This window comes from Diadema antillarum, unplaced genomic scaffold, assembly GCF_040938485.1.
Source record: "Diadema antillarum isolate AM-2024a unplaced genomic scaffold, OU_Dant_1.0 seq00001955_RagTag, whole genome shotgun sequence".
Classification (NCBI taxonomy): domain Eukaryota; kingdom Metazoa; phylum Echinodermata; class Echinoidea; order Diadematoida; family Diadematidae; genus Diadema; species Diadema antillarum.
In genome coordinates, this window is record NW_027272615.1 from 22654 (window position 1) to 46030 (window position 23377).

Below are 23377 nucleotides of genomic sequence, written 5' to 3' on the forward strand. Positions count from 1 at the left end.
CATGACTACCAATGACTCGCCCTGGTTACCGAACGTCATACACCTTGATTCCAAATGTAGGAAACCCCTCACCGTTGGTACTGCTAGGAGGTTCCTTGGAACGGTGAAGTGGTCACATAAAAACGTACTCCGATTCATATATTTAGAGTTATCGGATGTCTGTGATTATAAGGCCTTTTGAAGTCTAAAATCGTAAATTTATAGCCACTTAATTTCATAAAACACCATTGTGTATGAAAATCAATAAGGAAACGACGTTTTATCTTTGGCGGATTAATAATTTTGGTCAAATATTAGTGATAGGGCCCATTCTCGCCGCCATTTTCTAACTTATCCCTTGGCTCGACGACGCCCGGCCCATGTATGTGTGCATGTGTATGTGAGTCTATTTGATTGCTACTTTACTTCGACTGATGCCAATATCCACATTTCGGAAAAGAGGAGGTTGATTGATTTGTGAGAGTATTTTCTTCATAGGCCATCATCTCCACGTACCAACATGGGGAATCCTGATAAGGCATATCTTATTCAAAAGGCTAAACTCGCTGAGCAGGCCGAGAGGTACGATGACATGGCCGAGGCAATGAAGAAGGTGACCGAAATGGGCTGTCCCCTGACCAACGAGGAACGAAATCTGTTATCTGTAGCGTACAAAAACGTTGTCGGAGCAAGGCGCTCATCATGGAGGGTAATCAGCAGTATCGAAGCGAAGGAGGCGAACCAGAGTAGCAATTCAACAGAAGCGCTCTCAGAAAGGAAAAAGGCGTTGGCGAAGGATTACAGGGTGAAAGTTGAGAAGGAGCTTGAGGATATCTGCAATCAGGTTTTGGTAGGTAGCATCTGATCCAACGAGATGAATGTAAATTTACTGATAACTTCGTCATAGATTGCTGTATCTTATGTGCTCGCTGGTAACGACATTGGCAACAACAGGGATGTAAGGGGATGTAACACCCTATGTAAACTGCGCTCTCACGGCATTGCAGGGTGTCGCCCGTACGGGCTGTAGTGTACAGGCCCTACTGTGACTGGGACACTGTGTGACTAGGGTTTCTAACAGGGATCCCCTCTAACAGCTACTTAGGTGAGCATGTGTCACGATATAGGCGGACTGTCGATGGACTTCTGGGTTCTCTCGCTTAGACAGCCAAGGGCCTACACTTGTTCTCACTGACCCAAACGAAGGGAATTTATACATTGAGTAGATCTAATTATCCTGGTTTGCAGCATCAACATAGACTAACGACTAACGTTAGCCTTAGAGTAGTTGTGGCAGTAGATTTCTGTACGGCCGTGAGCCTGTTCACAGTTCATGGCAGTCTAACGTTACTTAGAGAGTGTCCAACACATCGACACCGTAGTCTGTCCATTGAAACCGACACCCCTCTATTTATGGCTTTGTGCGTGAAGAATGAACTTCCACGCATTAGAACCTAGACTACACCACCGTACGTGCAGTGCCATCCAGTGGTTCTGCTTTTTCACTGGGCATTTGAAGATGTTGAAATATTACTGAAAACCCGATAATAAACAAGATCAACAGCAAAACATGATAGGGTAACATCCCCAGTATTCGGTCACTTAAGCTTATTTGCAATATTTTTCGAACTAAAATAATACATACATACATCATATCTACAGCAATGTATGTGAAATATATCAAATTTCTTTAATCTCAATTCTTATTTTGTTAAATATCACACAGAATTTCACAAAATCGCAAAATATATCACCTTGAAAATTCCCCAGTATACGGTCACCGGCTCCAGTATTCGGTCACGCGATATGCGCGTTCAAAGTCAATGCGTGTTCAAGGCAGCTGAAAAACGCGCGCGCGCGCTACCTCGTTGGCGCAAAATTTCATCGGGGACGTTGCGGCGCCCGTTGGTGACCGAATACTGGGGACTCGGCACTTCCATTCAACCCTTGTGCATTGAGACACTGTATCGGCACGTACGAAAAATTTGTTTTTCTTTTGCGTTTTTGAGGATACCATCACACTCCAAGCTTGCGATAAGCAAAAAATCCCGCGAGAGAACGGCCTATTTCTCGATTTTTAGCGCTTTTTCGGCGACCCGTACTCTTAAAACTGGGCCTTATCCGCGCGCGCTTTTGGAAAGTAGCGCCGATTTTGCACTTTTGACGGTAAAATTTGGGATTTTGGAAGGATTTTTGAAGGGGGCTAAGGACGTTTTCTGTTGTGAATGAGTGTGCAAGTGTGTGAATCAATGTGATTTGCGTGTGTTGTGACAGTTGAACTTACTGGCTGGTGACTAGTAATAAGTGACCGAATACCGGGGGCTGACCGAATACTGGTGCCCTTACCCTACCGTAGATTATGAATGTAAAGCAAGCTGCCCATGATTTGACCATAATGCTGTCCAAAATTCGACCGCCTGCTACATTTTAAACGTATGCTAGGGTTCATCGTTCAACACTAGGGTAAGGGCACCAGTATTCGGTCAGCCCCCGGTATTCGGTCACTTATTACTAGTCACCAGCCAGTAAGTTCAACTGTCACAACACACGCAAATCACATTGATTCACATACTTGCACACTCATTAACAACAGGAAACTCCCTTAGCCCCCTCCAAAAATCCATCCAAAATCCAAAATTTTACCGTCAAAAGTGCAGAATCGGCGCTACTTTCCAAAAGCGCGCGCGGATAAGGCCCAGTTTTAAGAATACGGGTCGCCGAAAAAGCGCTAAAAATCGAGAAATAGGCCGTTCTCTCGCGGGATTTTTTGCTTATCGCAAGCTTTGGAGTCTGATGGTATCCTCAAAAACGCAAAAGAAAAACAAAATTTCCGTACGTGCCGAAACAGTGTCTCAATGCACAAGGGTTGAATGCAAGTGCCGAGTCCCCAGTATTCGGTCACCAACGGGCGCCGCAACGTCCCCGATGCAAATTTGCGCCAACAAGGTAGTGCGCGCGCGCGTTTTTCAGCTGCCTTGAACACGCATTGACTTTGAACGCGCATATCGCGCGACCGAATACTGGAGCCGGTGACCGTATACTGGGGAATTTTCATGGTGATATATTTTGCGATTTTGTGAAATTCTTTGTCATATTTAACGAAATAAAAATTGAGATTAAAGAAATTTGATATATTTCACATACATTGCTGTAGATATGATGTATGTATGTATTATTTTAGTTTGAAAAATATTGCAAAAAAGCTTAAGTGACCGAATACTGGGGATGTTACCCTAGATGGCGCTCTCTCGCACGTAGGAAGGCTACATCGTTTTCTACGCACGCAGTGATCAACTTCTGAGCCCATTCGCGATGATCGCTAGCGGTAGCAGTTATGAGAGGGGTGCATTGATATTCTTTTCAAAAGTAATACGGCCGTATGACAAACAACGCATTCTAATCACAAACCTGAACCTACTTCTGCCTTCCTGTACGCAGCCGCAGCCTGTACGTGGGTGTGTGTCTGCTACCGGCTTACTGCTAGTAGCCCAAGGGGGATGATTTGTTCAGCACGCTAAATCGAAATTTCACACTTATTTGTCGTGACCTTTGGTGTATTTTGTACTTTTATAAAATCCACATTGGGCAAAATATGGTAGTATCGAAACAACACTTTCAAAATTGAAATGTTTTCTGAATTTTTAAAAGAGAGATTTATTGACTTCACATAAGTGCATGTGTTAACAACAGTACACGAAATGGACCCTTGTAATGCGTGGTTTCAATGAAATCAGCTGCCCGATCGGAGCCCGCGAAGAGCTTTGCGGTTGCTGCCGCGGGAGTCGCTATGGATGTGTGATTTACGACTGCCATTCCGCGTATGCAGACGTCGCGCGCTGGCTCAGCGCTAGCGAGCTCTCTTCTGATGACGATGGGCTAATCGAAGCTTCCATTAAAATGGGAAAATCGTGAACGTGAAAAGTTATTAAAATGCAAGATTTTTTCAAGAAAACAAAAAATTCGGCTGATTTAAGCACTATTTATGTCTATATTATCAATGCACATATAATTGATCTCATTTCATGGCTTGGTATACATCTGATTTTCATATGATAAACGCTACCTATGCGTGTGCTTGTGGTCAAATTTTGGCACGACAGGTCGAACCTTGGCATTTTTGTCTTGGGACTATAGGAAAAGCAATACATGCATTTCACACGTATTGTCAGTGGAGGGTAGGGGTGTTGGTTTCCAATTATGGCGCAACTGAGTGCGTCAAAATAGCCCACTCGTTCGAAGCAGTTACCTTGGAGCGTGTACCGCAAATACCATTTTCAATGTGCGCCTGTGAATTCAGAGTATTTTCTTTAGGCCTATTGTCTACATATGAATAAGATTTCAGGCAAACTGAGATATTTTGACCCTTTTACAACCAATGGCGAGTTAAAGCCAAAACATAGTTCTGGTACGCCTGCAAAAGTTGTCAAACTTCGCTCCCAAATGTGAACGTATGCCTAGGAAATGTGCGGAATAACGCTGTAAGAACAAGATATTCGATGGGTAACGTTGAAAATGCGAAATATTAACCAAAAAGGTTCAGTCTCCGAACTTACCTGAATGGGGTCAGGCTAAACTCGGACTCGGGGATAACTCGGCCTCGCTTTGACGGCGGGCTGAGTTGTATTGGTTGTCCCTCTGGATTGTACAGTGTTGTACTATGGGAGTGGCCTGTATAAACTACATTGTAGCGCTTCGCGTTCTGGCTACTCGCAGTAATGGTCCAAGTTATTACAACACGCGCATCAAAAAACCTCTTTGGCGCGCATGCAAAATTAGTGTGCGCCTATCAAGCACCTCTAAAAACATTCAAAGACGCTTGATAAACAATAACAAAAACTTCAATGACCGCGCGTCTCAGCAACTGAGGTGATGTGCGTATAGGCTTGAGGACCGCGCGCTGTCCATTTGTTTTGTACAGGATTAGCACGCACTTTCCTGTCTGTTCAGTTAGGCCTCGTTTGGCATTATACAGTAGAATTTGGCGATCACGAACTGCGTGTAAATTGTCTGAAATAGGGTCAAGTTTTCCCTGAGACCGAGTTAGTCTGGAGCCTTCTGGAATAAAAGTCGGTTTTCCGCCTTTTATTACTTTTCTCAAAATATTCCAAAACAACTCATCATTCCGGCAAACCGCGTCGGCCAGGTAAGTTTCTTTGTAGACTCTTCTGATATATTGCAAGCAAATATGAAATGGTGCCAGACGGGTTCTCAAGCCCTTACCAGAACTTTGTTTTCACTTTAACTCGCCAGGCTTCGCGCTGTGTCCCAGCCAAACGGCGAGTTAACTTGCCGAAATACACGCCTGTCTTTGATCGTGAATAAATCTCTATATGCTGCCCTCGCATGATGAAAGTTTACGATACGATAGGGGGTACCATTGAAAATTTTTGAGAAAACTTTCAATAAAGCTCTGCAATGCATCGCTGCTTCGCGAGTAGTTAAATTCGCGATTATGAAGTACAGCGAGCGCGGAATGCAGAATGTATGCGTGCACGTCTCATCCAATATTTTTGCGTGTTAGCACCCGACTCGCTAAATTCGCGATACTACAAACAGCGAAACATGCAGCGTAGTGCAGGGAAAATACATGCAAGTCTTTGGGAGCGCTGCAGAGTCGTAAGGTTAGGTTGTATCAATTCTGATTTTCCAGACTGAATATTAATATTTTTCTTTCGTCTCCAGAGTAAAATGAAGCTGATAGTGTGAAAATATGATTATCAGAGAACATCTATTCATAGAAAAACATCAGGGTTTTGATGTGTTGGACACCAACTATACAACATAGGGTAAGCCTACCAGTATTCTAACCCCTCCTAGAATTTGGTCATTTACCTTGAGTAAAACCACCAGTTTTCGGACACTCAAGCTTTTCTTCAATATTTGTTCAACTCAATAAGACGTACAAAATGATATCTGCAACAATGTGTGTTAAATATATATCGAAACTAGAGTAAAACTCCAGGTTTTCGGCTGGCCTCCAGAATTCGGACACTCATCACTTATCACAAGCCAGCAAATTCTATCGTCACAACACATGCATATCATGGCGCCCATATTACATCATTTCACATACTGGCACAGTCGTTCACAGCAGGGAAGTGCTATAGTCACCTCCAAAAATCCATCTGAAATCCCGAATTTTGCCGTCATAAAAATGCAGAATCGGCGCAATTTATCCAGAGCCATTCTGTTGCGAGATTTTTCGCTTATCGCAAGTTCAGAGTGTGATGCTATCCTCAAAAAAGCAAAAGAAAAACATCGCCATACGTGCCGATGCAGTAATTAAAGGCGCATAGTCCCGGTAGTGTAGAGGGCGCTGTTGATGATACTGCTGATCACCGTTAGCATTGATACGAAGATTACTGAAGTTGAGCTGTCATCAAGAGTAAAGTGCATAGGTGTTGCTAAGTAATGTTGCCTTCGTTGTCTTCTCTGCGCATCACACAGTCTATAGTAATTCCAGGGTGCATGCATATGTGCTTGTTATTATGACATCACAAAAGAAGTTTGCGAAAGTTGTCATCCCCCTCAGCCGAATCATGAGCCGAACTGTGATCGAACCACTGACCACAGTGAATCGGACTTCTTCGGACTCGGGGAAGTGGGCCACAGCGTAAGCACTAAAGAGGTGTCGATAGCGTAGGTCTCTATAGGAAACTTGCGTCGTGTGCCGGCGTACGCATTTGACTACAGTAAAAGTGGAAATTTTCGCGCATTTCACACAACCAGAAACTAGGGCAAAACTAAATGCACGCGAATATCTTCGGCCCCCATATGTTCCTGTGCATGACGTCTTGATTCCGCGGAATTAAAAACACACGAAACTCTTCTTACCCGGCCAAGCGCGAAAAATTAGTCGCGCGAAAATATTCACTTTCACAGTAACCCTAACCCTTTTCCAAAGCGTGCACGAATAATGCCCCGCTTTAATGCCTGAATTCATAAATGTGGTTAAGAAATGTCATTTCGTCGACGAAATGACTGATTTCATCACAAAATAGAGGCCATGCGACACTTGGCGCTCCATACATATTGTCCATGGTTTAAACCATGGTTTCAATTGTACCACCTTCGTGAATTCGGGCCTGAGAGTCTGGGTCACCGAAAAAGCGCAGAAAAAAAAATCAAGAAATATGCCTTTTTTAGGGAGATTTTTTGCTTATTACAAGCTAGACTGTGATGGGTATCTGCAAAAGGCAAAAAAAAAAATAAAAAAAAATAAAATCTCCATACATGCCGATGTAGTGACTAAAATGTACAGGGGTTCAATGCAAGTACAGACTTGTCAGAATTTGGTCACCAATGGGCGCCGCAACATCCCCAATTCAATTTTACGTCAACAAGGTATTTCACGACGCAATTTTGAGTGACCTTGACTGTACGTTGACATTGAACGCACAAAATGTGACAAATTGGTCTGTCCACATTACACGCATTCACCACTAAGTCTAGAAATGGTTTGATAGCATTTTAGAGCTGTTATTTTCTTCTCTCATCAAAATTAGGCTCTTGATTGAAAAAAAGTTTCAATGAGCATTCATGATTTGACCTTCATATGTTAATACACAGCTTTCTGTCCAGCATTACACACGTTCATCCAAAATTTTTCATTTTGGCATAACTTCTAATAGATTGCTTGCTTGAAGCAATTTTGAGGCAAAGTTATCTCTCATCAAAGTGTTCATGAAGATGATATAGTATTAGGGGTACTTCACATTGGAAACAGAAAATAAAGGGACATCCCTGAAAAGTACCCTCTTACTGTGGAAATGCCCACATACATGTAGATCTACCAGGTACTTGTAGCTCACAGCGCCATGAGCCTCACACACACAGCACATTAATGCACCTATCAATTGTAAGACCCACTAGGTGACCCCCGCGAAATGTCAGTCATGGTCAAAGGAGAGTCCACTTCTTATTACCATGTACACACCCTCCGTCGCCACTTTGGACTCGCCATTCAATGAATTATGCGCACCCTCCGTCGCAATTTGGACTTACCTGCACAGAATTTGACTTTCCATCTTACGCACATCGGGTTTTGGAGGTTTCTTGATGTCTGTAACTTGTGTCTTCTTTATTTTCACTTGCTACTAATTAAAATATATCAACAGAAAATTTTGACCTTAGAATATAACAAAACTAGAAAAGCACTCTGAGAGCGCAGACCTCCGCCAAGCATGCAGCTCATTTCCACCCGCACTGATCTTGTTTGAGATCAGTGATTTCCACCCAAGTACAGAAAGCCTCCTGATTTCCCAATATAGAAGCCTTTGTTACGTCATAAACCCTCACCTGCACAGCGCGCCTCGCCCTAGAAGAAACTAGAGCACGCGCTTTTGTGCGCGCATGCAAACCTCAAATACGCGCAGCCTGAACTCCCTAGTTCATTGACCCTACCTGTCAAAATATCAAAAATCCTTCATAAATTCCCCCAAAATTCTCGGATCACTACCAAAAGTTAATTGTTTGGTACTTGTGTCATTCTCAACCTTTCCTGCAAGTTTCATTACAATCCGTTCACTACTTTTTGAGTTATTTTGCACACGGACAAACGAACCAACTAACAAACAAACCAACGGTAACGAAAACATAACCTCCCCCCTTGGCGGAGGTAATTATAACTGTAGTTTTGATATGGAAAAATATCCCTCGTAAATATTTATTGTTGAACATTTTCCCCCTCCAAATTCAAATTCGTCGTTCGAGTACATACGGATCGTGCAGTGCATACGCGTGAATATGTGCTGCTGCACGATTACAACTAATGTGCATGCGCATGCATATTGTACGTTGCGCTATAGCGGGACTATTTTTTTTGTAGTGGAGTGGTGCTGGCAGTACTCGTAGTATCGTACGTATACCACTGCACCCGACTGTACTGCATGCACCGTTATTAATGCCCACATGTTGTATTGAACGCCGTGCGTTTTCAATGCCAAACCAGCAGCAATCGCAACCGCACAGCACTGCCACACGAAATACATGCACTTTCAAAGATAGCAATCGTGAATAGGTAGGCCTACATGTACATTCATTTTCTATTGGCTTTGAAAAACTGATGTTTCTTTGAAGTGTATTATTGCATATGTCAAATATTTGAACTGCAATAGTATTTACTGGTTGTTTTGAAGAGTTCTGGTTCACATGCATTCACTGATTCGACATTCATGTACATGTGTTGATCGCGCGGCCATGGTATTCGGTACCGGTCCCGTGCGTATGTGCGTAATAACGCGCGTTCGGTGCTGAAAGTAGTGCCAGCAGTGGACTAAATTGGACGCACCCCGTACGCACATCGGGACCCACCCAGTAAAGAGACTGACATTGCCCCACCATAACGTCTCTGGCGCGACTCACCAAAGGTGTCCTTGACGGTGCCCCGAGTCCATAATTTTGGCGCAAGTACTCGCCCATGACGCACTTCTCCAGGGGTCACATAGTGGGTCTTACAATTGACAGGTGCATAACACCACAACACATGCATATAAACTCTCGGTGCCGCATAGGGTACACAAGGCAGCTGCTGCACATGGCTGTGCTAGCCTGGCTTTGCCGGCTGCGCCGCTGGCCATTGATTGTGGAATCGGAACGGAAGTAGGATCTTCTTTGAGAAAACTTACAATTAAAACAGATATGAACGTTTGTGACAAGACCCAAAAAAAGAAAGAAAAAAAAAACAAGAAATGAAAGACGAAGAGAATGAATTGGAAACCATTTCAAGAAAATGAAGCCGTCTAGAAGTTTAAGGAAAAAATAGGTTATTACCTCCACCAAGGAAGGAGGAAGTTAAGTGATCATCAGCATTGGTTTGTTTGCAAAATAACTCAAAATGTTGAGAACGGATTTGAATGAAACTTGCAGGAAAAGTCGATAATGACACAAGGAACAGATGATTTAATTTTGGTAGTGATCCAGGAATTTTTATGGATTTTTGAAGGACTTTTGATACTTTGACATCTAAGGTCAATGAACTTGGTGTTCTAGCTGTGCATACTGGAGGTTTACATATGTGCACTAAAGTGCATGCTCTGTTCAGGCAAGGTGGCACGTAACTGAAAGCTGATGACGCAAAGAAAAGATTTCTATATCTGGAAATTGCATTCCTGTATGTATAGGTGGCAATGAGTTGCTGGCTTGGCGGACGTCTGCGCTCTCCGAGTGCTTCTCAACTGTAGTTTTCAGAGCGGTGCTTGCCTGCTACCAGCTGAAGTCTTGATGTACCACTGTGACTCTGAACAGTCGTAGCGATTTCATTACGAGGTCCCCCAATCAATTGTGACTTTGCTTTTGATTGTAATCTATCGTTATAAATACGGTGAGAACAGAGTGAAAAAATAAAATGTACCGGGTACTGTATATGCCGAATATTTCGCGAGGTTTTTATTTTCGCGAATTTCGCGAGTCAGGTGCTATTTGCGAAATGAAAGACACATGAAAATATTTACTCTGATCCAGATGTGAATGTGACGTACATGTGTACACTTCTCCATTCAGTAAAGGACTCCATGATCGCGAATTTAGCCACTCGCGAAATCATCGGGAATTCCCGATTCACAAAAATTTAGACTCGCGAAATATATGGCGTATACAGTATTTGCAAGAAAATAACATTAAGAAGGCATTTGTCTGTTTTGTGACCACAGTTTGAAAAAAAAAAACACTGATAGACTGGGCCCTGTTTTATGAAGAGTTGAAATTGATTATTAAGTTGATTTCAACTGTAAATCTATGGCAACCTGTGTGGTATAAAGGAAATTTAAAATCGATTTTTTAAAATCGATAAAACAGGGCCCCAGTGAGGTGGAGAGACAGAATGTTAGGTGAAAACATCAAGTAGTGTTACTGCATGATTACAGTATAACATTGGAGAAATCTTGCAATCTCATTTTTGGTTTTAAAAATCACTACCGTAGGAGTGGAAATTTTTGCGGTGTTGAAATTTTCTCGCATTTTGCGCAGCCAGAAAGTAGTGCGTAAATAAGAGCACACAAATTCATCTGCTTGCTATATGTCGCACATGTCTTGACTCCGCGAAATTAAAAACGTGCAAAACCAATCTTACCGAATCGAGCGCGAAAAAATTACATGTGCGAAGATATCCACTTTTACAGTATGTTACTGTTCAATAAGCATTCGAACTGTGAATTACTCTATATGTCCTACCTTTGGGATTTGCCAATCAAGAGTTCTTTATATTTAGCACAGGAATACAATTCAGAAATAAGTGAAACCACCCAACAAAGATCTATATTCACTTTCAGTTACAACAACATGGCGTCAACAATGATGCAACTCTGAACATGGTGCAATTATAATGCCGGAGGCCAACTGTGGACACTGGCAAGTTAGTGAAATAATTTTTTGCAACCTGGTACATCGATGGGCAGTTAACACTGTTGCATTCACGGATCACAAGTGTAGAGGCGAGGCACGCTGATGCAATGGACAGACGCCCATGATATTCATTGAGCTGAGCTGCTCTTGTTACTTGCCATGGCTCATGGCACAATTACATTGCCAAAATTTTCTTGCCTGCATGGATAGTATTGCGCACCGAGTTCCAATGTGCACATAGGACCTCTTAAAATTAAAGTTAAATTCTGTAGATGTGTGTCCTATTTTTGATGGAGGGGTGTATCTATTTCATCGAGTGGCAAGTCCAAATTTGTGCTGAAGGGTGTATCACATTCATCGAGATGTGGATGCGCTTCTGACAATGACGTAACCATCCTGAGTCAGGGTGTGTCTTACAATTGACAGGTGCATGAACTTGAAGAAAAGGGAGTGATCTAGGACCTCTGTTACACATACGAAAAAGCTTCTTGTGTAAATGGTCACACAAAAATGGGGCCGGCCTAAGGCCAACTCCACTTCAGGCCACCTCTAGCGGTGGTCTGAGGCCAGCCCTGGCTATGTGTAAACGGTACCCAGCCAGAGGCTGGCTTTCAGAGTTGCGGTTGACTGGTCAATTGACCTTCTGCAGTGGCGAGAGCACGGTAGAGTATCGAAACCAAATTCACCAAGCAAAATGTTTGTTTGCTCAGAGGACGCTCCTACGGCAGAGTAGGGAAAGGCGACGTGAGACCGGCCCATGTGTAAACGGGGTCCATGAGGAGCGTCATCACTTAGCCGGCCCTGAAGCTCATGTGTAAACGGTCCACAAAGCGGCCTCGGGCCGGCCATGCAAAGCTGGCCTCGGGCCGCCTTTCATGTTTAACAGGGTCAAAGTCTAGATGGTTCTGGCGTGTTTCCTTTTTTTCTCCTGCATGTGATTCTATGTCTGTGAAATGTGTTGCATGCAAAATGATGCAAAGGATAATAAGGCTGAGTAAAATAAAGATTAGTTTCTCGGTCCTTGCGCACATCCGATTTTGGATTCGTGCCAATTTTTTTTTATGCCTCCGCCACGAAGTGGTGCCGGAGGCATTATTTTTTTAAATATTGACCATTTTTCTAAATGGCGATGATAATATATATTTTTGGGTGTGACTGTTGGCATCTATTGCAAGTTTCCACATCAACTTTTAAGATATTTACTACTTATGGGCAGCAGAACAAATATTGAAATTCAGCTCCCATTCCAAATAGTGATCAATTACTGCAGGTTATTTTAGGAATAGTTTTGTGTCCAGATTGGATCAGTTCACAAGCTACACATATCTGGTGCTGCAGCGCAGTCTCTGAATTCTATTCAGTGTGCCAGATCATCTATAGCAGCAGCACGCATGCGTAAGCCAGCGCAATAGCAGGCACAAGTACATGGCCTTTGAAAACTATGCAAGGCTCATGGGCATAATGGTTCAGGGAAGACAACATTGTCCATTCACTGCATACATGCTGATATCTTCTTACCACTGTACTGTGCCCATGCCGACAGTGCAGCTGGTCGTGTGCATGTAGATCATTCTTGCCCAGTGGTTCAATTGCTCGTACACGCTATACTGTTTATTACCAGATGAGACTGTAATGCAGTCCGTGCATGATAGAAATGGCACATCATGATCCAGAAAGTGAATGTCCCTTTTTTTTTTGCAGCCCAAGTATAGTAGATATCAAGAAGATTGATGTGGCAACTCAAAAAGAGTGGGGGGGGGGGGGGGGGGGGAGGGCGAGAAATACAAATTGATGTTTTCGTTAGCATTTTGAGAAATAGTAAAGAAATATAAAACAATGAGGGGGCCACAATCAGATGAGAATATAATTTATGGGGGGGGGGGGCATCACGGCCAACTAAAGAGGCATCGACGTCCATCGATGGCCGTTAATTAATTTGAGCCCTGTAACTTAGAACCATTTGAGGTATATAAGTGAACTTTGGCATATGTGTGAGCGGATGAAGCTGTGCTTGTCAGCTTTTGGGCGCTCACGGTCAAAGGTTGTAGGACGAGGTCAAGTTGTACTCAAAGAGATCGAATGTAAAATATCGATCAAGATTTCTATGTCCTTCTAGTTCTTATTTTTGTCTGTATCGTAAGTTCATTGTAGTTGTTGAAAGATGTAAAATGGCATTCTTTTTGATATGTGTGTGAAAGGTGGCGTTATGATGAAAACTATTACTTGCAGTTGCTTGTAATGATTGTCTCTTATGCATTGTGAACAAAAATGGGAGATTTGTATATTTTCTGCATGTTTTAGGAAGTTGAAGTTTGTTCAGATAGTGATAATTTTCAATGTGCTTGTTTTCATACAGAAACTGCTAGATGAAAATCTCATCACGCCCGACTCAGAGAAAGACAAAAAGGGAGACGATGCCGGTGCAGATAGCAAGTCGGTAGCAGCGGAATATGAAAGTCATGTTTTCTATCTCAAGATGAAGGGAGATTACTACCGTTACCTGGCTGAAGTGAAGCAGGGAGACAGCAGAACTGGTAAGAACTGTGCACTTTAAAATATTTTAACACAAGACAAGCTGTTGAGGTTCAGTGGGGAAGACCACAGACTATCAGTCAAGAGGCCTGTGGTTGGGAGTGCCCTGGCTGCAGGGGTTGTGCCCCTAGGCAAGGCATTTTATCCATATTGTGTAGTGCATCTGAAGGGATGTAAACCCTCCTATGCTATGATTTGGTAGGCTTATAAGCATTCATTGCTTATCTAGCTATTTGTAAAATAAATGAGTGTAAATCAGGTCTTTTGAATGGTCCCCTCAGAGCTGACTCTGTCCTGTAGGATGACAAAAGACGTTTGTTGGGATGTCCTTGTGAAACACATTGGAAACATTCTGCATTAGATTTCAGATGGCCATTTGTGCTTTATGCTCATTGCCTTAAAATTCTCAGTTGTAGTCATGACTTGAGCATTTACCTTCTTTTCTTTTTTTTTTAAATTTGAGGCAGCGGCGTCACTAGGAGGGAAGAAAGGAGATAGAGGAAGAGGAAGGGAAGGAGTAAGAGGAAGAGGAGGACGATGAGGAAGAGGAGGATGAGGAGACGAGAAAGAGGAGGAGGAGGACAAAAGTTGTTATTCCAAAAGATAAAATAAAGTTTGTTTTTCCGAACCACACTAATGCCCCAAGATAACTAGGTATTCGTTAATCCAAACATTTGTGACGTTATTATGACGGTTCTTCATTCCGAAAATGAAATATGGTTCCTTAATCCAACATTTGAAAATGAAATCAGATCAGTTTAATATTTCGCAGAAGGTGCATTTGATCCTAAATTTAAATAATTTACTGTATAAGTGGAAATTTTCGCACAAACAGACGCTTGCGTGAAAATAAAAGCACGCAAATATTTTTGTATGCCGTATGTTCCAGCAGTCAATGTCTTGATTCTGCAAAATTAAAAATACGCGAAATCCATCTTACCTGGCTGAGCGCGAAAAATTACTTGCGCGAAAATATCTACTTTTACAGTATGTTAATCGGGAAACGGAAAGAAGTTGCATACATTGTACATATGAGACCTCCCGGGTCTCTTGTTTGTTCAGTGGGAGATCATGATTATGTATTTTTTTTTGTGTTTGTATTATACAGCAATTGTTGACAAATCCAAATGCGCCTACGAAAAGGCAATGGGGGAGAGCGAGGACAAGATGGCCCCAACACATCCGATTCGTCTGGGACTGGCCCTGAACTTCTCAGTTTTCTACTATGAAATCCTGAATAATCCAGACGAGGCTTGCAAACTAGCAAAGAGTGTGAGTGCCCTCCAACTTTAGTATCGTACTTATCAAGCAGCTTTTCTCATTGCATGGCATGATGTATTCTAGAGTTTGCAATGGTATTTTGATCTTCCATTTTTAAAGACATTCATCATTTATTTACGAGCAGTCTCCATTGTCTTGTTGCACATGGTTTGTGTTTAATGACAGGAATTTGACTAGTTGCATATTACTGTATTTAAAAATTGCACAGATGACAGCCACAGGATGCAATGGTACTTTAACTGAATGTCATGGGATGGGCAATCAACCAGTCGGATGGCTACATTCTTTTTAGGTGTTACATAAAAGTAACTGAAAATGAATATGCAGTGGACTCCTGTTGTGACATAGTCTTCAGGACCGGCAGTTTTCTTTCGTTAGATCAAAATTTTGTTATATAATTGTACAAAAACACACACACACACACACACACACAAAACACTCCAAAAAAACAGCAGATAATGTTGTAGCCAGAATTTTTACTTTGTTATAACCAGAATTTCGTTATAACTGTGTTCTTTATAACTGGAGTGCACTGTAATCCACTGTGAATAGTTCAGGAAAACCGGTACCCTCAAACAATGCTCGATGTGCTATGGCAACAAGGTTGACTGTACAAAGTACTGTAAAACATGATATATTCGCGGCATGAATTTTTCGCGAATTGGAACCGACAGCCTTTTTCGTGGCAAGAAATTTTCGCGAAGTCCACTGGCGTTCAATGCATATAGTGTAAACAAGGACTTTCGCGTGCATTTTAATTTCACGAATCTTGGCGCTCGCGAAATTCGCGAAATTAAAGTGCACGCGAAAATTCCTCGTTTTACAGTATATGTAGTGAGAATATTAGTGAAGTTCACTTGTTTCCGACGTGGCAGGGGGTATTCTATAGAGGGCATGATAAAGAACAGTAATAAAAATTATTGATACATTAAAAAAAGAATAGTATTTTTAGGGTGACATTCCATATTGAATTCTGAAATCCCCATGGACGTGATACACAGGCCACCAGGTTCCTGTAGGAAATGTGTTAAGAGTTTGTACATCAGACATGGCTAAAATGCGTGTTCAATCAAATGTTATCTGCTTTCAGGTTGTCTTTGTTTGTATTTGGCATTGCAATTTGTGGTAATCATAATTAATTTTCTATATATTTTGCAGGACTCTATGCAATTTTTTTTTTCTTTTTTTTTTCTGTAATGACCCTCTGGCCACTAAAATCTGGATATCTTAACTTTTTGTGGTCCGAAATATTCAGCAACATATCAATCCTATTTGAATCTTGAAGTGCCTGATCTGGATGCCGGAAGATAGCCTTTTTTGGAAATTTTGGAGTTTTAACATCAATTTAGTGACCCCAGGACATTTGGCCACCACTAAATGATAAGCTCTGTTCCTGTTCAATAGATCAGAAGTGTACCAATATGCCGAGTATTATGTTTGTTCTATTTGTAAAATATACTTGAGGCATGTCCTCTGCAAAATATTAGAATTTTTTTTGTTATTCTGCTTTTTATTTATTGGAGCTTAAATGTAAATTTAAAGAGTGTAAAAAAAAAAAACAACTTGGAAGAAATAGACTTGTCAAGTACTCAATTCTTTCAATTGTGAACTATCGCCTTGTCAATATCCCCCCCCAATATGTCTCAAATAATAGTGATATGCAATACATGCGTGCGATCAGCTAACCGATTGACATAGAATCTCGATCATATTTGTTCTAATTATTCGCGATCATATTTGTGAAGGTGTACGCATATATTTAGAATGTGCACACATCAGTACTGGCGCTTACGGAGTAGAACTTGAGCGCGGAGCACAATCGCCAAATTGTTATAGAGATATGATCTGATTATCAAATGCAATTTTATGTACATACTTTCAGGGGCTATCACAGGTAAATTTTGGCTGTGTATTCTAGCTGTACACAAATTTGATTTCCAGGGTATTGGTACACTTCAAAATGTTCCCTTCTTGCATTGATTTTGAACTGATGGCAGTGATATCTTTCACATAGAGAGTGCGGATTGATACATCAGTTCACCACGTAATAAAACACGTCAACTTATTATTAAGCGTCAGCCAATGCGCAATTTACATTGTAAATAGCCTGTTGCTGGCCTTGAGCGATGATCAAAATTTCTCTTCAGGGGATTATGTGATGTGCCATGTAACAGTCTGCATGCTTTTTTAGTGTGTAGGGGAATCCTAATTATCCCCCACCCACACATAGTGTGCATGGGAGTATATTCGAATCGCTCTTAGATCGGGTGGCTGTTCGGTCCATTGCAAAATCTTGTGGATCGAACTACTCTCATTTTTTTTTAAGCACTTGACCCCAAATTTGGCATGTTTGTGTGACCGTTATCAAAGGCAGATGTTTAAGACACATTTTTCGTTAGTATCACATAATGCGTTGCCTTGGCAATGGCAAATTTTCATTAAAATCTTACAAAATGTTGTGGATCAAACTACTCTCAGTTTTAATGCGATTCAGGTGAAATTCAGCTTTTTTTATATGATCAATGGAATGTTTAGTCGTGCAAGACACCCTTTTCATGTGTGTGAAGAAATCTGTTTTTTACCGATCATTAAAAAAAATGTGGATTGACCTCATTCCCTTAGTTTTTGAGTATTTGCCCCGTGTTCTGGCACATGTGACTGCTACAGTATGTAGATGTGCAAAACACATCTTTTGTCCATGTTGAACAATACATTGCCATGGTGACAGCATTTTTTCACTAAAAAGCATGCAAAATTTTGTGGATTCAGTCAGCATTATAAATGTACATTATTGTTATTATTATTATTATTCCCGTAACCATTACATTTTAATTAAATATGTGTTCTTACTTGAGCAAATGTACTCTGAAGTTGAGGTTGCTTGTTGATTATGAGATTTTGCTTATCTAAAGCAGGTGGCAGGTTACAGGTAGAGCCTCGATACAATTATTGCAATTATTTATAACTCAATGCTGCACACTGGCTCTGGTCCGACGGTCCTTGACCAGTAAAAATCACTGTCACACCAGTAACTTTTTCAGGAATGGACCAGTAAAACATTGAAAAACTGGGTACCTACTGGTCCGACAGAGAGGCCGGACCAGTAGAAAAATGGGTTAATGTGCAGCCCTGTAAACAATTTGATCCTTTGTGTTACAGAATAGTGAGCCAAGTTTGTATGCATTTGTACACCAACAGGCTTTTGACAAGGCCATCGCTGAGCTTGATCAACTACAAGAGGATTCATACAAGGACAGCACGCTGATAATGCAGCTGCTCCGAGACAATTTAACTGTAAGTTGATAATTACTGTCACTTTTGTGTGTGTGTGTGTGTGTGTGTGTGTGTGTGTGTGTGGTAGAGAGCTAGCATGTCGTGCATATTGTGTCTTGGATGTGTAAAGCTGTGCCTCACACGTCATTATGATGGACCCAAAGGATACCAAGTGAGAACTTATTGTGCCTCCCCCACGGTGTAGCCGGGGGCATTATGTTTTTGTGTTGTCTGTCCATCAGTCTGTCCGTCGGTCTGTGATCAATTTTGTGGACAGCGCAACTTAAAGAAAAAACCCGCCCTAAAAATAAATTCCAAAAGAAAGAGAGGAAAAAAAATCCCTACAGAACATAGCATGTACTACCTGACAGTCATTCTTGTGAGAATTTTGGGTCCAAGGCCAAGGGTCCAAAGTCAGGTTGGAATGCTAAAATTCTACTATGTAGTGGTGAAACTACACTTTTCTCCATACCTTGGAGACTACTCAATGCATATGCTGAATGAAACTAGGTATATACATGCAATACTGCACAATGATTCCGTAAAGAAAGGTTTTGTTCTAAAAAATAGGATCAAAGGTCAAATGAAAATGTTCAAGTGTCATAATTTTCCCCATATTTTGAAAATAACTAAAAAGATTGTCATGAAAATGGATGTTACCAGTCAGTAATTATTTGAAGAATTGTAGGCCATGGTGTCAAAGGGCAAGAATCAAAGGTTAAATGAAAATGTTCCAATCCCAAAATACCTGCTCTTAAACAGTTTAGCCATCCATCCAAATGAAACCTAGTTGGAAGGAAAATAAGCACTAGCACATTTGTGACAGATATGTCGTTTATTATTTGTTGCCAGTTGTGTAAAACTGTCATCTCATATTGTGAAGACCTAGTCTAGATGTGTCGGGAGAACCATGCATTATGGCGCAGGCATACCAGTTGCCATATCGACATTTCTAATTCATAGTGTTTTTGAGTGTACTGCAAGCATCAGTTGTCAAAAGCCTGATGCGAATTGGAAATTGTTGCCAATTTGTGTAAGATACTGCAGTATAAACTTAAGTTGTTGTATATCTTGTGATGACATAGAAGAGGCAGTATATATTGGACATTTAACAAAAATAGAATTTGTATTCATGTTTTTGTGGTGACAGTCGAGAGGTAGGAAAAAATGTACTTCAAAAGAAAAAATGAAAAACTCTAGTCCAAGCTGGAAAAACAAAATAGCAAGTACATAACCCTTTGCATGGTTGGCCTATCAAATACTGACAGGCTTTCCTAACTGTATACGCTGTTATTTTCGCATACAGATATTTTCGTGAATGAAGCGGTCACAGACATTTTTGTGAGATGTTGTTTTCGCAAATTGACACAGAGACTATCATAAGCACACTATAAGCCTCTCTCATGGTGACATTTTTGCATGTTGTTGAATCGTGGTCCGACTGTGATTCTTGAAATTCGTTAAAATTAAACCCTCCCAGAAATAACAGCTTATACAGTATAGTATGGAAATGTCCTGTCTTTCATTGAATTGCCTGTTATCTTTTGGTCTCTTATGTGTATAGTTTTATGAAGCACATCTCCCCTATCAGTGCAATGTTGGGTAACATGAAGTAGGTCCAACAAAAAGAATTGTCTATGTCATACAAGTGATTGAGTTTGCAATGAAAACGGTGTGCAAGTCCTTCATTCCCATTTTATTTTACTTGTCATTACAGCTGTGGACATCCGACAATGCAGATGAAGTACAAGAAGCAGAGGATGGAAATTAAGAGTGTCTGCTAGCTGAATTCTAGGTTTGCCGTAAATGTTCTCATAATCACAAAAGATGTATCCAAACAAATAGCTTGAGAAAACAAAAGACTTTGCTTGTATCCTTTCCATATTTGAGGTAATGATGGAAAAAAGAGCACACTGAACTTAAAGCTTGTTGATCTCGTCAGTAAGAGGAAGGATGTGAGAGAAGAGTTTGGTTGTAAGTGATTATGCTGCACTTCTGCAAGGCAAGGTGGTTCTGTTTCGGATGGAATTATGACTTCAGTATGACGGCTTCAGGTCTACACCACTAACTTCCAAGATTTCAGTCAAAGTTTAAATTTATGACATGCAGCAAGAATCAACATGCATAATCCATGGGAATGAGTAATGGGGGAGAAAAAACAACAACACACAGGTAACTACACTGTCCATATTGTTCCACATCTCATGCAATTTATCTATATTCAATGGCAGAAACTAAGTTCAAGACAAGTAACCCTGTGATGTCATTTATTGGCTTGGTATGCATAAAGTACTTGCCTTGATGTTACTATTGTTAGATTCATCAGGAAGATAGACACTGGGCAGAATATACAAGAGTTGAAAAAAAAAGAGATAACAGCTTATGTCTTATTTATTTCTATCATACTGTTCAGTGTCCAGTAGTTGTTAGATGCAAAATGCATAGATCTAGATGATGTAATTGAAAGAATTCCATGAAGTTATGACTGTTGCTGCACTATGTGGTTGCCTCTTGAAAACTTAGTGCAAAGACTAATTGTTATCAGTAAACCACATGTCACATTTAAGATATGAAATTGGCACATGTATGTGTAGAAACCTGAAGTATTTGTGCATGTTCTCTCAATTCCCACAGAAAGCAAGTTATGTTTGCATACCTATTTCCAAAGATCTTTGTTTTTTTATTTTATTTTACATTATATGGAGGAGAACCATGAGGTGAGTGGTAAAGTTGCAGTACATACAAGCAGCAATGTAATGGTAACTTTATTTGTTTGAAGTGAATTTGTTATATTTATAGCACAATATCAAGTGTTGTCCAATAGAAATCAGCAACGCTTGCCATGACAGTGTGTTCTGCCAAAGCTTAGGCAAGAAGAAAACGAAGGAAAGTAAAACTAAAATGCAAGTCTTTTTTTTTTCTCCCCTCTAAAATGTTTTGTGAAATGATACCCCTCCTTGAATGTTATGCACTTCTTCCTTTGGTGCACCCATGTCCGTTAGTTTCTTTAATGCGTGTCTTCGTGCTTTCAAGTGTGACCCCATCCAATGTCTGGTCTCTGTGGAACTGATATCTGCATAAGCAGGCTTTGTCAATGTGTGCAAGACACTGGCGGCAGCAAGGGTTGGCCAACTGACTTGACATAATAACCATGTAATTGAGCCACACGTTACTCCAGAGACTTAATCGTTTAGGCAGGTTTCTCTTGCAAATTACGCTGAGAAACTTATTGGTAGGCACAGTACCAGTTCCGTTGGCAATTGCACTGGATCACTTGTTTATTTAATATTATCTATGTGTCATTGTGATATTTCTGGTTCAAAATGTATCAGAAATGTAGCATTTATGCATTTTTTTATTTGTGACAACAGAGGTGAAAATGTAATTGTAATGATAATGATATCTTATGTTTTATCGTGTAGTAATTTGTGATATATTCTTCCTGCAGGGACGACTATGATGTTTGAATTATTTCCATTGCCTTAGGAAGTTGGTTGTTTAACAAGTGAGTTCTGTAGTGTTAGATGACTTTAGCAGTTAGGATACCTTGTGTGAAAACAGTTGTACTGTAGTGTGGTTACAGGACTGTCTCATTGCTTTGCCATTTACTGCAGTCTTTATTTAGTTACTTTCATTTTCAGTAATTGATGCTTTGTAACTCGATCCATGCTGAGGAGGCTAAATGAACTCGATGGCCTACTACTTGTACTAAATCGACAAATACAGACTGCTTACTATTGAGAGTAGTAATTTATCTTTGGTTGTAGTTGTCTAATACAAACTGTCACAGGATCATAAAGTAGATATTACTGATTGTCCAATTTATGCTTCCCAAGGCGTATTCATTGCTGGATTGATTAATACTTTAGTATAATTTTCCAGAGAAGTTTCTTATAACAATTTTCATCTGAAAGTTTTCAAACAACTGTGCTTCATTTTATCAGAAGTTATCCCACGTTTGGTAATGTTAATCATGGCCTAAAGCTAACCGTGACAAGTAAGTGCATGCATTTTAAGCTGAATCAGATGTATTACCCATTACAATGTATCCTGTTGAACTGTCAGATGCACAGTTAAAATAATTATAATGTCTGTTGTCTGGATACACTTTGTGTCTGTTTTGTCATGTATTCTGTCGTGTGTACATGTACCACTGAATAAACTTGGCAGTTGTAAAAATTGGGTTGAACCAGTTGTAGTGTGTGTGTGTGTGTGTGTGTGTGTGTGTGTGTGTGTGTGTGTGTGTGTGTGTGTGTGTGTGTGAGTATATATGTGTGTGTGTCTGTGTATGTGCTTGCATGTTCTGATATTATCTTGAGTGTTCTGATGTGTGTGTGTGGTTTATGTATGTACAAACATGTACTGTAAAAGTGGAATTTTTTCGCACAACCATAAACTAGTACGCAAATAAGACCACAAGAATAGTTTTGCATGCCATGTCATGTTCCCGGTAATTAGTGTCCTGAATCTGGGAAATTGAAAACACACGAAATTCATCTTATCCGGCCGAGTGCGAAAAAATTACTCGTGCGAAAATACAACTTGTACATGTATCCACTTTTACAGTATGCCTTGGCAATTTTCTGTGCCGCATGGGACATTACATTTTGGGCAGCTGCTGAGCAGGTACATTATTTTTACCTCACAAGTCAACCTTGCATATAAGTCGAATCTATTTGGACTGAAGAAACGTAGCTTCAACTGTAATAGACAAAATTCGGCTTCTGAGGGATTAAAATCAGTAGAATGTAAAGAGAAAAGGACCTGAAAAGACCTTCGGCTTCAGCAATTATTTGACTTACGTGAGGTCGACTTGTAAAGGTTGACTGTAGGCCTATATCATGAAAACGGAATTTGAAACAAGTCATGGTTTTATAGTGGTTGCACAAGAAACAATGCAGACATTCCTTCCATGGTCAGTGGGTGAGTAAATTCTAGCCATGAAATGGAATGGGGGTGGTGACAAAGGGTA

At 40.7% G+C, this 23377-nt stretch overlaps 1 protein-coding gene across 1 annotated transcript; it reads left to right on the plus strand.

Annotated features, from left to right (window-relative positions):
- The first annotated feature begins 323 nt into the window (after nt 1-323).
- LOC139713383 (14-3-3-like protein 1) lies at nt 324-22508 on the plus strand. The gene is made up of 5 exons (XM_071625119.1): nt 324-829; nt 13676-13853; nt 14960-15123; nt 18331-18426; nt 20123-22508. The coding sequence occupies exons 1-5, from the start codon at nt 500-502 to the stop codon at nt 20174-20176; spliced, it is 822 nt and encodes a 273-aa protein (XP_071481220.1). The 5' UTR covers nt 324-499; the 3' UTR covers nt 20177-22508.
- The last annotated feature ends 869 nt before the right edge of the window (nt 22509-23377 follow it).